Genomic DNA, 14,794 nt, shown 5'->3' on the forward strand with positions numbered 1-14,794 from the left:
TTGCTCTTCAGACTTTTCACCCTGAAGCAGTTTGTTTAAGTGATATAAAAATCCCAGGAGCCTCCAAGGACTGAATAATGCAAAGCTTCAAAGTCGGAATCAGGTGAGGACATGGGAGCTGTTACCAGAACTCCAGCGTCAATGAGGTTACTACCGTTTGCATTTTTTCTTGTAAAACAAAAGCCTAAGGATTGGGAAAGAAGTAATATCAACAGTGTTAGAAAAACTTGCTACAAGTGCTATGCCGTTTGAAATTCCCTTCAAAACCTGGGAACCTTTTCTGAAGGACTTGGAAAGCCTTCTTGAATCATGGGAGTATGTGGTAAACCCATGTGTTTTCCCATTTACCCACATTATTTGCTTCTGTTACTCAACCACATTTATTAACTACAGGAACGTTGCATTGTTCATTTTATTGTAATATTTAAAGTCTTTTTTCCCCCTTATTTTGGAAAATACTGTTAAAGTGAGTAAGTAGGCTGGATGTTTAACAGTTTGACTTTAGTAATAGAACTTCAAAATCTAAAACTGAACACAAAACACATTCACAAATACTAGAATAATTATGTCTTGTCTGTGCCTTATCATACTTCATTTTAGTCGGATGTAGAAGAATTCCATTCCAAATATTTTTTAAGACTTATTTTTGTTGGAAAGGCAAAGTCACAGAGAGGAGGAGAGACAGAGGAAAAGATCTCTGTCCCCTGGTTTCCTCCCCAAGTGGCTGCAAAGGGCTGGAGCTGAGCCAGTCTGAAGCCAGGAACCAGGAGATTCTTCCAGATCTCCCATATGGAAGCAGAGTACCAATGTTTTAGGTCATCTTCAACTGCTTTCCCAGGCCATAAGCAGGGAGCTGGATGGGAAGTGAAGCAGCCAGGATACAAACTTGTGTACATATGTAATCCTGGTGCTTGGAGATGGAGGATTAACAAGTTGAGTTATCTCACCAAGCCTTCTCTTCCAACTCTTTATTTATTTATTTTAGATTTATTTTATTTTTATTGGAAAGATGGATATACAGAGAGAAGGAGAGACAGAGAGGAAGCTCTTCTGTCCACTGATTCACTCCCCAGGGGGCCACAATGGCTGGAACTGAGCCAATCCGAAGCCAGGAGCCATCAGCTTCTTCCAGGTCTCCCAAGCAGATATATGGTTCCAAGGCTTTGGGCTGTTCTTGACTGCTTTCCCAGGCCACAAGCAGGGAGCTGGATGGGAGCAGGACTGCTGGGATTAGAACTGGCACCTATATGGAATCCCAGGTATGCAAGGCAAGGACTTTAGCTGCTAGGCTACCGTGCCAGGCCTTCTTCCAACTCTTAACACACCCATTTTTCTCCCAATAGAATCCTATGAGAAGCAACAGCCACAAGGGTCAGGTCGGAAAAAACTACTGTCTTCCACTGTAATTCCTCCACTGGAGATATCGGTGACAGAGGAACAAAGGAGATTGCTATGGTTAGTACCACCAGGAGGACTTGATATTCAGAGTACAACATCCTGGTTAGAAGTATAAGCACAGCTGTCAGCCCAGAGTTTCGGGGTGGGACCTGAGGCCAAGACAATTTACGTGATCAATCCCAAGTCCTAATGATTATGAAGTGGTGGAACAGGCCCTCAAAGGCAGGTCTTTGGGCTTGAAATGCTGTTCTTTCCACTATATCCCAGCTGTTGAATATGGCATGGAGTTGCCCTGATAATCTTTTCCAGCAGTTGGCTTAGACCACTCTTCCCATTTCTTGGAACAGCCAGTGTTTATGCTTTGCCATTTCTGAAAGCAAAGTTACTGCAGTAATTGCTTCCATTCTCCATTGCCTTGGTGCATCCTAAGAGTCCTAACCTTTCATTACCATAGAAAGTGATTAGAATAGTTCCCACTCTGGGCAGTACACCTTCTTGAAGATGAGAAGAGACTCATCGCCCAGTTTATTTCAGATTTGGGAAGATGCTACTGCCAATATATCTCTTTCTCTGGGGTTTAATTTTTGCTAGAGGCATATCCATTTATTTATATCCTGTTAATTAAGACCTCACAGTTCCTGGGGCTGTTAATTACCCCCTGCTGTAATATTTATCAAAACAGTCTCAGTCGTTTTATTTGTGCCAAACATGTTCAAATGCCTGCAAGGAGAAGTCAGCAACTCCCCTGTGAAAAATAAAGACCTCAGGCAGGATAAGAGTTAGGAAGCGATATCTGCTCCCTATGGAAAAAAGGGAAAATGTGGAGGTTCATACGGGATTGTACCCTCTTACTTGCAAAGGAAGCATTCAGGACCCCCACTGATTCCCTGAGATCATGGACAGGACTGAACCCTGGGTGTCTGTCACTTCCCTTGTGAACCTGTGCGTTCATCTGTCCAGTATTTTATGTCTTGCCATGCCCATTACATCACTACTCATGCCCTTTGGAACCTTTATTAAGTAAAGCAAGTTTTCCTTGAACACGAGCTCTGCAGTAGTCACTGTGATAATAGAGAAGGCTATGAAGTAACTATGGTGTGAGTACGCTGGACAAAGGGGGTGGTGCAGCTAAAATAGAGTAAGATAGTGCAACTTTGTCTCACCTACAGCAGCCCAGCACACAGTTGACTACTTAGGGATTACTCAGATCTGAAAGTTTCCATTGAGTATTTTTTGTGCTGCTCTTAACCCCGGGTAACTGGGACTGAGGAAAGCAGGACTGCTGGTCGAGAGGGACTGCTGTCCTTCAGGAGGAAAGCCCTGAACGCACACGTGCAAGTGGGAGAAAAGCAGCTTGAGCTTTCAAGCTCAGGTTAGCTTTGGAGAGGCAGTCAGGGGTTTGAGCACTGCAGTGTGAATGAAGTAAGGCTTTCACATTTGAGCCTCTCTCTGTAGGTGTTACCACAAGAATCTGGAAGATCTGGGCCTTGAATTTATATTTCCAGACACCAATGACTCCCTGGTCCTTGTGGGAAAAGTCCCGCTCTGTTTTGTGGAAAGAGAAGCCAATGAACTTCGGAGAGGAAGATCTACAGTGACCAAGAGTATTGTGGAGGTGAGCTGTGGCTGGAGATGTCAGGGAAACTCAGGGTAACCTTGTCCTCCTCCTCTATCCAGTAAGCATTCATGGTACCTGCTGAGTGCTAGTAGTCAGCTCCGGTGAGGAAGACCATTTAAGTGATTACAGTGGAGTGAGACCTAGGGAACGGGAGGAGGGGAGACAAGGAGAGGGGAGAAAGAGTGCATCATTATCACATCCAACAATGCTGCTTCTCCCATTCTCTCATTTATCTTTTTTTTTTTTCCTATTCTCACTGTCCCATGAACTTTTTCCCTTACTTTACATTATTCTATCATCCTTTGATATGTCCTGGGAAATTTCCTCACTATCTTTATCTGCTGCTTAGTAATATGTCTAATTTATCCATTGAGTGTTATTTCAATGACCACATTTTTACTTCCATAAGTCTTATTTGGTTCTTTTCTTTTCTTTTTGCTTTTCTTTCATTTTTTAATACAGATTGGGCTCCTTGTTCCTCCCTCGTATGCCCAACTGGTCCCAGATACAGCTTTTTTTTTTTTTCAAGATGTATTTACTTAAAAATAAAAGATTTATTTATTTTTATTAGAAAGGCAGATTTGCAGAGAGAGGAAGGACAGAAAGATATTCCATCCATTGGTTCACTCCACAAATGGTCACAATGGCTGGAGCTGAGCCAATCCGAAGCCAGGAGCCATCAGCTTCTTCCAGGTCTCCCAAGTGGGTACATGGTTCCAAGGCTTTGGGCTGTTCCTGACTGCTTTCCCAGGCCACAAGCAGGGAGCTGGAAGGGAAGTGGAGCAGCCAGGACAAGAACTGACACCCATATGGAATCCCAGGCGTTTGCAAGGCGAGGATTTTAGACAATAGGCGAATCCACTGGATCCCGCTATTTGGTTCTTTTTCAAGTCTTCCTTTTTCTTACTGGTGATCTTTTCTTTATTGCAGTTTCTATTCCTTTATCTCTAGTTCTCTTTATTTGAAGCACCGGCAAATCCACATCCATTTTGTCTTTCATTTGTCTGGGAATCTGAATTATTATCTAAAATAAGAACTGTAAGATAAACTTAGTGATAAATTAGGAGACAGACTGATATGGGGAAATTTGTGGCAGGGAGAACAGTTGAGAGGCCATGGCCCTGACTGAGATAGCAGACAAGGAAGATGTGACTCAGTGCGCAACACTGGGAATGGAGAGGAGGGACAACATATTTGAGACATGCTTTAGGAAGTAGAATGTGGAGGACCAGGTGATCCACTAAGTAGAGAGGATAAGGGGAAAAAGGGAAGTTACAGTGACTGGGGTGCCAGCCTAAAGAGCTAGAAGGCCTGTGGCCCCACTGCCAGGGGCAGGAAGCACGAGGAGGAGCACACCCGGCTGAGGAAGTAGGTTCTGAGCCAAGGTTAGAAGCAGTGAGTGTGGCTGCAGGTGGAGATGTCCAATGGGTCATGGAGGAGTCTGGGCTATGCTTCTATTAGAGAGTATATTTTGATACTGTCAGAAGCCGTAGAAGGGCACAGGGGAAGTGAGATTGTTCGGGAAGAATCTGAAGAGTGAAAAAGCAAGAAGGCAGTGTAGAGTCTGTGGAGCGCCAGCATCCAGGGTGCATGTGTTTTGGAACAGTCTGGAAAGCTCCTGATAACAAGAAGCTGTGAGCATGATTGAAAATATTTCATTAGAAAAGGGGGGAAACCAGGAAGGGTGGCGTTGGCAAAACCAAGGAAAGTTTTAATCAAGAAGGGCGCGGTCAGCAGGGGCCACAGAGTGAAGCTGAAAGGTGGCCTGTGGCCATAAGAGGATGTTGGCAACCCCGTGGGATCACTTCCTGGGAAGGAAGAGAAGCAGAAGACAGAGCTACAGTGAGGGGAGAAGGAGGGAGGCACAGAAAGTTAGAGTGGTCAGGGAGTGTGGGCAGGACACGGCTGAAGGGGACCCTGGTTTGTTTGGTAGGGAGGTGAGGATGAGAAAGCCTTTGGAGGACAGGGCAGTCACGAGGCCAGCTTTTCGGTTGCCTTGCTCTGACCCCTTCCTGAGTGCCCTTGGACCAGACAGCCTCTGCGCTGCTCCACACTCAGCTCTTTTCTCCCCATGGAGCTCACTTTTCCTACACCTCCTGCTCCCAATTGTCTGCAATTCAAAAGATAGGATCTGTTAGGATCTCTTATTGTAATTCAATCCCTAAATATTTAACCAGAAAATTATAATGAAAACTTTTCCTGAAGTGACTTCAAAGACTACTGTTAAGCAGTTTACTTCAAATTGGAACAAAGCTTATGGTTTCGGAAAATCTTGATTATGTTAAGGCAGGCTCATCAGGAGAGCTTTTGTTGACTATGGAAGAAGTTGGAACAGTTCTGGTGTTTTGAGGAAGTAGCTGCTTGAACCCTGCCAGTTGAAAGCTCATTAATACATGCTTCTGTGAAGCTTTATCTCCTGGCTTGCTGCGTGGGCCTGTTAAACATCGTTCAAACTGTCCAACATTCATTGAACTATTGAAATACGAAGTGAACCGAGGACGAGACCCATCTCCACCTGACTAGACATTACCACTCCAGGGGCACAAGCCCAGGAATTAGGCTTGTTATCCACCCACTCTGAGCTCTCGTTAGGGGGACAGGCTTGCTTGGCAGATGGCCGGCAGCTTTTACAGCACACATGATGTAGTATCTGCTCTTGGTAATAGTTCATCTCTAAGCATGGCAACTAGCAGGAGGGGAGAGAATGTTCTAAGTCTGGTTAAAAAGAAAAGAAAATGTACCCTTGTAGGAAGCTATTTATAAATAGGCATTTCCTTTTTTTTTTTTTTTTAAGATTGATTTAGGGCCTGGCACTGTGACCTAGCAGCTAAAGTCCTTACCTTGAATGCACCGGAATCCCACATGGGCACCGGTTCTAATCCTGGCAGCTCTACTTCCCATCCAGCTCCCTGATGTGGCCTGAGAAAGCAGTCAAGGATGGCCCAACATCTTGGGACCCTTCACCCACATGGGAGACCTGGAGGAAGTTCCTGCCTCCTGTCTTCGGATCAGCACAGCACCAGCCATTGTGGTCACTTGGGGAGTAAATCATCGGGTGGAAGATCTTCCGCTCTGTCTCTCCTCCACTCTATGTATCTGACGTTCCAGTAAAAATAAATAAAGATTTATTTATTTTAAAGGCACAGTTACAGAGAGAGGAGAGACAAAGAAAACAGTTTCCCACCTGCTGGTTCACTCTTCAAATGGCTACATGGCCACATAGGGGGCAAGTATTTGACTTGAAGTAATTGGACCAAAGCTGAAGCCGCGAGTCAGCAGACCCTTGTAGGTCTCCCAATGGGTGAGGGAACCAAGCACTTTGACAATCCTTTGCTGCTTTCCCACACACATTGGCAAGGAGCTGTGGAGCAAACTGGGAGCAAAAGTGGAGCAACTGGGACTTGAACCAGTGTGACTAAGAGATGCATCATAGGAATATTACCCGCCATATGACAACACTCACCACCCCATCACCATTTCCAAGAATAAAGAAATCCTGTGTATTTTTTTTCTTATGAGGAAATTATTAAAAGTGCCATATCTCAAAAGACTTTTTTATTCTGCCTCCAGAGTTTTAACAAATTGGTAGCATGAGAAAGTGTCTGCTTTGGAGTTCTTTTAAAATATTACTACCTGTAGTGATGTAACTATTGAAAGGACTACTCCAGGGTCAAAGATACACAGTGGAGAAGAAACTTCTCAACAAAATGTGTTTGAAAAATAAGCCTTTGACTTAAAGGGAATTGCCCCCCAAAAGCTGGTGGGCTTTTGTTTATGGTTTTTACCCAAGTGTGTTTGGGAGTATACATTGCGGTAGGATTTTTGTGTATTGATTCTCCCTGTGTGTAATACTACCCTGGTTCTGGCTTAGATTTTTTTTTTTAAGATTTATTTTATTTTTTTATTGGAAAGGCGGATATACAGAGAGGAGAGACAGAGAGGAAGATTCACTCCCCAGGTGGCTGCAACGGCTGGAGCTGAGCCAATCCGAAGCCAGGAGCCTCTTCCAGGTCTCCCACGCGGGTGCAGGGTCCCAAAGCTTTGGGCCGTCCTCGACTGCTTTCCCAGGCCACAGGCAGGGAGCTGAATGGGAAGCGGGGCTGCCGGGATTAGAACCCGAGCCCAGATGGGATCCTGGGCGTGCAAGGCCTTAACCCTGCGCCATTGCACCGGGCCCCTCTGGCTTAGAGTCTAAACTCAGATAGCCAGCCTCTTGGTGAGAAGCCTGCCTGATGTTCCGAGTCAGCTGACTCATCAGGGCCCTTCATGTCAATCCCAGGACCCCTTCCTCCCATGCGCTCTCAGGAGTGAGTCACGGGAATGAGCGGTCTTCCCACCATCTCAGTGGTCCAGGCTCAGAGAGTCTCAGCATCCTGCACATTTATCTCCTGGGACCCTCTCTTTCAGGAGATGTAACTTCAGCATTAGAATTGGCAGGGTCAGTGTTATGGCCCCATGTCGGTTAAGCCTCCATTATAAAAATACCAGACTAAGTCCAAGCCACTTCACTTCTGATGTGTCTGGGAAGGCAGTGGATTGTGGCCCAATTACTTGAAGTCAAGTACTTACCACCCATGGGAGCGATACAGAGGGAAGTCATAGCTCCTGACAGTGCTGTGTTTTTTTGTTTTGTTTTGTTTTGTGTTTAAAGATTTATTTGTTTGTTGAAACTATTTGAGCAGAACCCTCAGAGCATGCTGTATGTCGGGAGCATGACCGTGCGGTTGGGGAGCTGGGTGTGGCTTCTCCCCTTATCTCTCCCCCCAGACGCAGGAAGAGGGAAAAGAAAATGTGAAACAGTGGTCTCTCCCACTTTCCCCTAATCCTCAAACCTTCCCATCCTAATCAACTATGTAAACATCATCAATAATAAAATAAAATTTTTAAAAAAGATGTATTTGTTTATGTTGAAAGAGTTAGAGAGAGAGAGGAAGAAACAGACTGAGAGAATATCTTCTACTTGGTTCACTCCCCAAATGGCCACAGTGGCCAGGGTGGCCTTCAGCTGAGTCTCCCAGATGGGTGCAGAGGCCCAAGCACTTGGGCCATCTTTTGCTGCTTTCCCAGGTGGATTAGCAGGAGCTAAATCAGAACTGGAGCATTTGGGACTCAAAGTAGTGCTCATAACGAACATTAGTATTGCATGCGGTGTCTTAACCTTTTACGCCACAATGCTGGCCCCGGTCACAGCCATTTAGAAAGCCAGCAGATGAAGGATTCTCTCTCTTTCACTCAGCTTTTAAGAAAAGAAGAAAATTGGAATATTTTATATAGGTACTCAAAGGACAGTTGCAATATCAAGGCCTGTTTTCCTTTTTATTTTGTAGGAATTCCTTCGAGAACAAGTGGAGGTAAGTTTTCTTCCTGTTGGGGAGCTTCAGCCCAAGGAACCATGTGCAACAAGCTCCATCGTCCTCGTACTTTTTCCTGTTCATGTGTTTCATCATTAGCTGCTCCAGACCACAGGAAGCATCCAGGGGACGCTGCCACTGACGGTCCAGAAGGTGCTGGCATCCCAGGCCTGCCACGGTGAGACCCTCAGCATGCCGGCCGCTGAGTGCTGTGTGTCATAAGGCACAGGGAGGAACGCCAGGGTGGTGGCAGCAGCACGGGGCCTTGACTGCTCACCTCCTGGGGAGCACAGCTTAGGTCAAGGCACAGAATATGTGTATGCTTGAAGCCTGAAAAAAATCACTTGTGCAATATAAAGTACCAACACAGACTTCTGGCTCTAATGGGTTTGTAGCCTGGATGGGGATTCACTACCTGAACAGAAAGCTGCGGGTCAGACACACAGAGGCAGACACTCAGCAGTGGAGAGTCAAGAAGTGCCTCATAAGAAAGAGCAGAGAGGCTGTCACAGTGGCATAGCTGCCTAAGTATCCAACTGCAGTGCCAGCATCCCACATAGGCACAGGGTCTAGTCCCAGTTGCTTCTCTTCTGATCCAGCTTCCTGCTAATGGGCTGGGACAGCCACAAAAGATAGCTGAAGTCCTTGGGTCCCTGCAATCATGCAGGAGACCCAAAGGAAGCTCCTGGCTTGCAACTTCAGACCATTGCCACCATTTAGGGAGTGGATAGAAGATCTTTGCCTTGTACGTGCTGGGGTTCAGTATGGATGCTGGTTCTAATCTTGGCAGCCCCGCTTCCCATCTAGTTCCCTGCTTGTAGCCTGAGAAAGTGGTCGAGGACGGCCCAATGCCTTGGGACCCTGCACTGCTGTGGGAGACCTGGAAGAGGCTCCTGGCTCCTGGCTTCGGATCAGCACAGCTGCAGCCATTGCGGCCACTTGGGGAGTGAATCAGCAGATGAAAGATCTTCCTCTCTGTCTCTCCTCCTCTCTGTATATCTGACTTTGAAATAAAGTAAAATCTTTAAAAAGCAAATAAATAAATAAATCTTTAAAGAGAGAGAGACAGAAAGAGAATGGAAGCCCAGAAGGCCACAGCAAGGCCTTTCAGTTGGATCGAGAAGGCTTTAAATTGATTGAGGCCTCTTGAGTAGGGTCATGTGGTAAAGCATAGAAAGTGGATTGGGAGGAATTTACTTCAGGAATCCAGACAGCTCCAGAACCCACTGCATCTGGGCCCAGACCACAGTGAGGGCCCTAGGCTGTGACATGCCTGCCTCCTCACCCTCTCTACTCTCCTCTCTCTGCTCCCCTGCCTGGTAACCATGGTCCACCTTAAGTCTGTCTCCTTGTCCCGTTTCCTGCTCCACCTGTCTCCACTGCCACCTCCCTGGTCGTCATCCTTTGTCGTCATCTTACTTAATTCCTCACATCTGCTCTGGTTCCTCTTCAAGTCGCTCTTCCCTCAGCACCATACGGAATCTTTCAAAGGCATCTCTCTGAGCATGTTGTCATTCTAATTAAAACATGTCAACCACCGCTCACCATCTCAGGCTGGCCTCCTGGGGTGTCACGTCATGGTGGCATGCCCTACCATTCCCCGGATCCCCCGCATGCCAATCTTTTGCTCTTGTCTTTGCTGTGTGCTAAGTGCTGCCAGTCTCAGGGCCTTTGCACCTGCTTTGCCTCGACCTGGAAGAGCCTCTCTGACCCTCTCTCAGGCAGCTGCATCTTTGTTTGCCTAAGGAGTTGGCTCAAATAGCATTTTATCAAGAAAGCCTTTCTTAACCTAATCTGGGATTTATAGTGATTTATAGTGCTTCCCTCTATTATTTAAATTATCTTGGGATTATTTATGTTTGCTCGCCTGATAGACCGCACACTCCACAAGCGTGGAAATTGTCTCATTCACTGCCTATAAGGCTCCTGCCACAGAGTTAGGTATTTAGTGTTTACTGTCAAGTAAATTCATGAGTACATAAAGGCAGGTTCCAGCAGCATGAGAGTAGTTTCAGAAAATTATTATGGAAATTAGAAGAAAGTAACAGGAATGTTGCAGGGACTAGCGTCATGGTACAGCCGATTAAGCTGCCACCTTAGCTCTGGCATCCTGGTGCCAGTTTAATTCCTGGCTACCTCAGCCCCAATTCAACTTCTTGTGAATGCGTCTGGGAAAGCAGTGGATGATCTCCCAAGTTATTGGGTTCTTGTCATCTGTGTGAGACACCAGGTTGGGATTCTTGGCTCCTGGTTTTGACTTGGATCAACCCTGGCCATCGCTGTCATTTGAGCAGTGAACTAGTGGCTAGAAGATCTCTTTGTGTGTCTTCCTCTGTAGCTCTGCCTTTCAACTAATGATTATAAATATTTTTAATGATTTATTTATTTTTATTTGAAAGAATTACAGAAAGAGAGAGTGATCTTTCATCCACTGGTCCATTCCCCAAATAGCTGCAGTGGCCAGAGCTGAGCCAGGAACCAGGAACTTCTTTTGAGTCTCCCATGTGGGTACAGGTGCCCAAGGACTTGAACCATTGCTATGTTGCTTTCCCAGTTCATAATAAGGGAAGTGGATTGAAAGTGGAGCAGCCAGGACATGAACCAGCATCAGTATGGTATACAGGTGCTGCAAGTGGAGGATTAGCTTGTTGAGCCACTGTGCTCAACAGGAAACAGAAATTGATATTAGATAATCCACAGACAAACCATAATCTCAATTTCATAAACCCATCAGAAATTGGCAAACATCCTGCTCCTACCTCTTTTTTTATTAAGATTTATTTTTTATTGGAAAGGTAGATTTACAGAGAGAAGGAGAAAAAGATCTTCCATCCATTGGTTCACTCCCCAAGTGCTGTAACAGACAGAGCTCAGCCAATCTGAAGCCAGAAGCTCCCTCCAGGTCTCCCAAAAGGGAAAACTCAGAGACAGAAGTTAGCCCGAGCCTCTGTCACGGCCATGGCCATGAGCATCCATTGGAGGCAGTCACAGCTGCATCGAAGTGACCAGGAAACATTGCCTTCTCCAGATGTTTGGCTCTGGCCCAGGGGCAGCACTGGGTTCCCATCGTCTACACCGTAACTTGTTGTTTCTGTCTCTGGTTTAGGGGCCATTAAGTTTAATGATGGCCTGAGCCTAGAGGAGAGCTGTCGCCTGATTGAAGCCCTGTCCTGCTGCCAGCTGCCGTTCCAGTGTGCTCACGGGAGGCCGTCTATGCTGCCTTTAGCCAACATAGATCACTTGGAGCAGGAGAAGCAGGTACATACCTCACCGCCAAGAGCAGAGGGGAACAGGGCCTGGTCTGCTGTCATTTCCAGCCCCTGCGAATCAAACATATTTTAATCCCTTCCAAACCGTGAGTTTTAAAATGTATGCATTGGAAGTTTCCTCACCCATTTTTTCTTCCAGCTCAAATTAAAAATGGAGCTTAGACTGATCTGGCGAATTGTCCATGTGACACTTTGTGGGCTCCAGCTTGACACATGTGCAAATGTATGTGTCCGGAACATCTGTTGCCTCCTGGCACTAGGTTTACTAAGAGACAGAAGTTTTTTCCTGGAGCTGGATGGTAGAAACACAACAAATTTGCTGTTGGCAGAATATGTTCCTGTGAGCACACAGGGTGCACGGTGGCTGCAGCCAGCCAGCTCCAAGGATCCTTGAGTTGGGGTTTGAGGCTCGTCAGGCAGGGAGCCCAGCCCTGAGACCTCCACGGTGCACTTTGGCCGCGGTGACGCAGCAGCCCAATGATGTGGATAATACAATAAAAGTACAGAGTGGTTTGGATTAAGGACGTATTCTGTCCTTGTTGCAATCTTAAATGAAACAGAACATGAAAGCATAACAGTAATGTCCATGCTGCTGACCTCCAGCGTTTTCTTTGCTTATCTTTCCTGCTAAGGGCTACAACGACTTTTCTTGCTTGGAGTTTTCAGCTGCTAATGGTTTCTGATTTCATCCAGGTGATTTTCCTCTGTTAAAAACTCTTGTTTCAACATGACAAAGGAAAAAATAATTAGAAGTTTTCTCCCTGGTGATGGAGAGATGAGAATCTAGTTTGCTGTCCTTCCCCAATCCTAAGGAACCCTACATCCTTTCCCTAATCTGAAAATTAGAAATCTAACTAGTTGTAAATGGACATATATTCAAACACACTTATGCCACCTGATTTTTCGCATTACTAACTGGAATGATTCTCTTTGTACCCACAGAATAAACCCAATCTTGCTAAACTTCGCAAAATGGCTCGGGCCTGGCATCTCTTTGGGAAAGCAGAAGATTCCAGCATGAGGCAGTGTGTGCAGCAGTCTGACTCCTTGTGAGCCACCCTAAGGCTGGGATTCCTGAGCAGCGAGAAGCCAGAGGGTTTAAGGCTGCTGTCCGCATGTCCCTGAGTTGGAGCTGGCACCCATGCAGCTTCAAGACCACTGAGCCTTCTTTCTGGTTGGGCTGGCTGGGGCAGACGGTCCCTCTCGGGGAATAGCCAGATGACATCCAAGTGCAAAGACAGTTCATGCGCTTGCATCTGTGGACATGGGCAGTTACCACATCATAGGGACTGTGACTTATTCTGGGATAAAATTTAATGATTAATGGATTGGTTGGTTGGCTGGTTGATGTATGAAGGGTTTGAGGATTTTTTAAAATTTATTTCTTCCTGTGATTTTGTTTTTGTGCAATTCTCAAATTTCTAAATGTGTCATGGAGCTGAAGGGTAAACTCCAGGACAGGTCGGTCTGCCTTTCCACACGGTTCCAGATTTCTCCCACTAGTCCCTCTCTACCCTTCAATCTTCTCCACTTCCCTCTGCTACTGCTTTCGATTCTGAATCACAGACTTAAAAGAATTCCTCTGTTCTCAATGAAAATATTCACTGAAACCTTCAATCAGACCCTCAGTTAAATTACTTTAGGGATAAAAAGTGCTGGTAAAGAGAAACAAGGATAACGATATAAGAAAATTTAAGGTTCTCTCCCTGGCTTTAGGTTGGTTTTGTGTTATTGCCTCTTTAAAAACTGAGAGACTGATTTTCATATCCCAAACCAGTGAAATATCATGCATCTGGCTTTTTTTCTTATTATGCTTTTTGGTGTACTTTACAAAGTGGTTTTACTTATTTTTTAAGATTTATTTATTCTTATTGGAAAGTCAGATATATAGAGGAAGAGAGACAGAGAGGAAGATCTTTCATCCACTGATTCACTCCTCAAGTGGCTGCAACTGCTGGTGCTATGCTGATTTGGAGCCAGGAGCCAGGATCTTCTTCCAGGTCTCCCATGGCAGTGCAGGGTCCCAAGGCTTTGGGCCATCCTTAACCACTTTCCCAGGCCACAAACAGGGAACTGGGAGGGAAGCGGGGCTGCCAGGACATGCACCGACGCCCATATGGAATCTTGGCACATGCAAGCGAGGACTTTTAGCCATTAGGCTATCGTGCCGGGCCCACAAAGTATTTCTTTATGTGAAAGAAATTGTCATATCCAAAGGTAACATATATTCTTCCAATCTAACCATACATGTTCAGTACTTTTCCCCTCAGCTTCTGGGTTCTGCCTGCTCAAGAGTGAAGGAGGGTGCATGGACATGGGCTCTGCAGTTTCCCTGCCCTGTGTTCAGCTGTCCAACACAGCCTTCCTCAGATAGGAAAGGGAAGAGAGGAAGAGGAGGCCCAAAAAGAGCCAAAGGTTTTCTTGGTCTGTTTTTAATTGTACCTTGGTTTTATGGTGTGTGTTTAATAGGCTTACGATTTCATTTCAGACTGGCGCTTACCTCGCAAAGGCGTTTACGCCACTGAGTCTGCTCTTCCTCTGCCTTTTCCGATGGCGTGATTTATGTTTAATACAACTCAACAGACTAAAGTCATATGGGAGGGGCGTGAAGGCAGACAGCCAGCTGGTGATGTGGACTGCAGCCAGGATGTGACAGCGAGATGGTGCACTTCCTTATTTCCTGAGCAGCCTGCCTAAGTCGGCCTTTAGATCAGTGAGATGATTTTCCTCACTTTTTAACACAGGAAACAAATCTAGAAGAAAGTTTGGTTACCCGCCGCCCCAGGGTGAATCTCTGTAGTGAAAGTGGTGCCTTCATGAATGTGTGCCCCAGAGAAGGTTCAGGGAAGGGCCGCTTCATTTTCCCGGGGATCCTTGTTGAATGATGTCACCGGATCCCTGAAGAATGGACCCTGCCATCTAAAAACAGGCTTTATTCTTCTCCCTGCATGTGAACGAGGGCGGAGGGGTTCACAGACCAGGAGCATGACCTTCAGAAGGAGGGCATTTTCAGGGGATTTGCAAGGATGTGAGGGGCCGTCTCCAAGCCTCCTGGGAAGTGGCCTACCATGGGCCTCTGCCTCACTCTCTGGAGGTGGCACAGGGGCCAGGTGTCCCAAGAGTGTGAAAAACAAATTTATGGATTTTTAAAAACACAT

The 14,794-nt window shown here is 46.0% G+C and overlaps 1 protein-coding gene across 3 annotated transcripts in view; it reads left to right on the forward strand.

The window, feature by feature from the left end:
* Positions 1 to 13,464, forward strand: part of MLH3 (mutL homolog 3) — a 30,493-nt gene extending 17,029 nt beyond the window's left edge. For all 3 annotated transcript variants that reach the window (XM_040975272.1, XM_040975273.1, XM_040975274.1), the window contains 6 exons: positions 1,344 to 1,455; positions 2,854 to 3,013; positions 8,344 to 8,367; positions 8,467 to 8,545; positions 11,474 to 11,625; positions 12,579 to 13,464. In XM_040975272.1, the coding sequence (XP_040831206.1) occupies positions 1,344 to 1,455; positions 2,854 to 3,013; positions 8,344 to 8,367; positions 8,467 to 8,545; positions 11,474 to 11,625; positions 12,579 to 12,689 (638 nt within the window). In that variant the 3' untranslated portion in view covers positions 12,690 to 13,464. The remainder of the gene's footprint in view (positions 1 to 1,343; positions 1,456 to 2,853; positions 3,014 to 8,343; positions 8,368 to 8,466; positions 8,546 to 11,473; positions 11,626 to 12,578) is intronic.
* Positions 13,465 to 14,794: the final 1,330 nt, after the last annotated feature.

This window comes from Ochotona curzoniae, unplaced genomic scaffold, assembly GCF_017591425.1.
Source record: "Ochotona curzoniae isolate NIBS_2020 unplaced genomic scaffold, NIBS_Ocur_1.0 contig_2688, whole genome shotgun sequence".
Lineage (NCBI taxonomy): Eukaryota > Metazoa > Chordata > Mammalia > Lagomorpha > Ochotonidae > Ochotona > Ochotona curzoniae.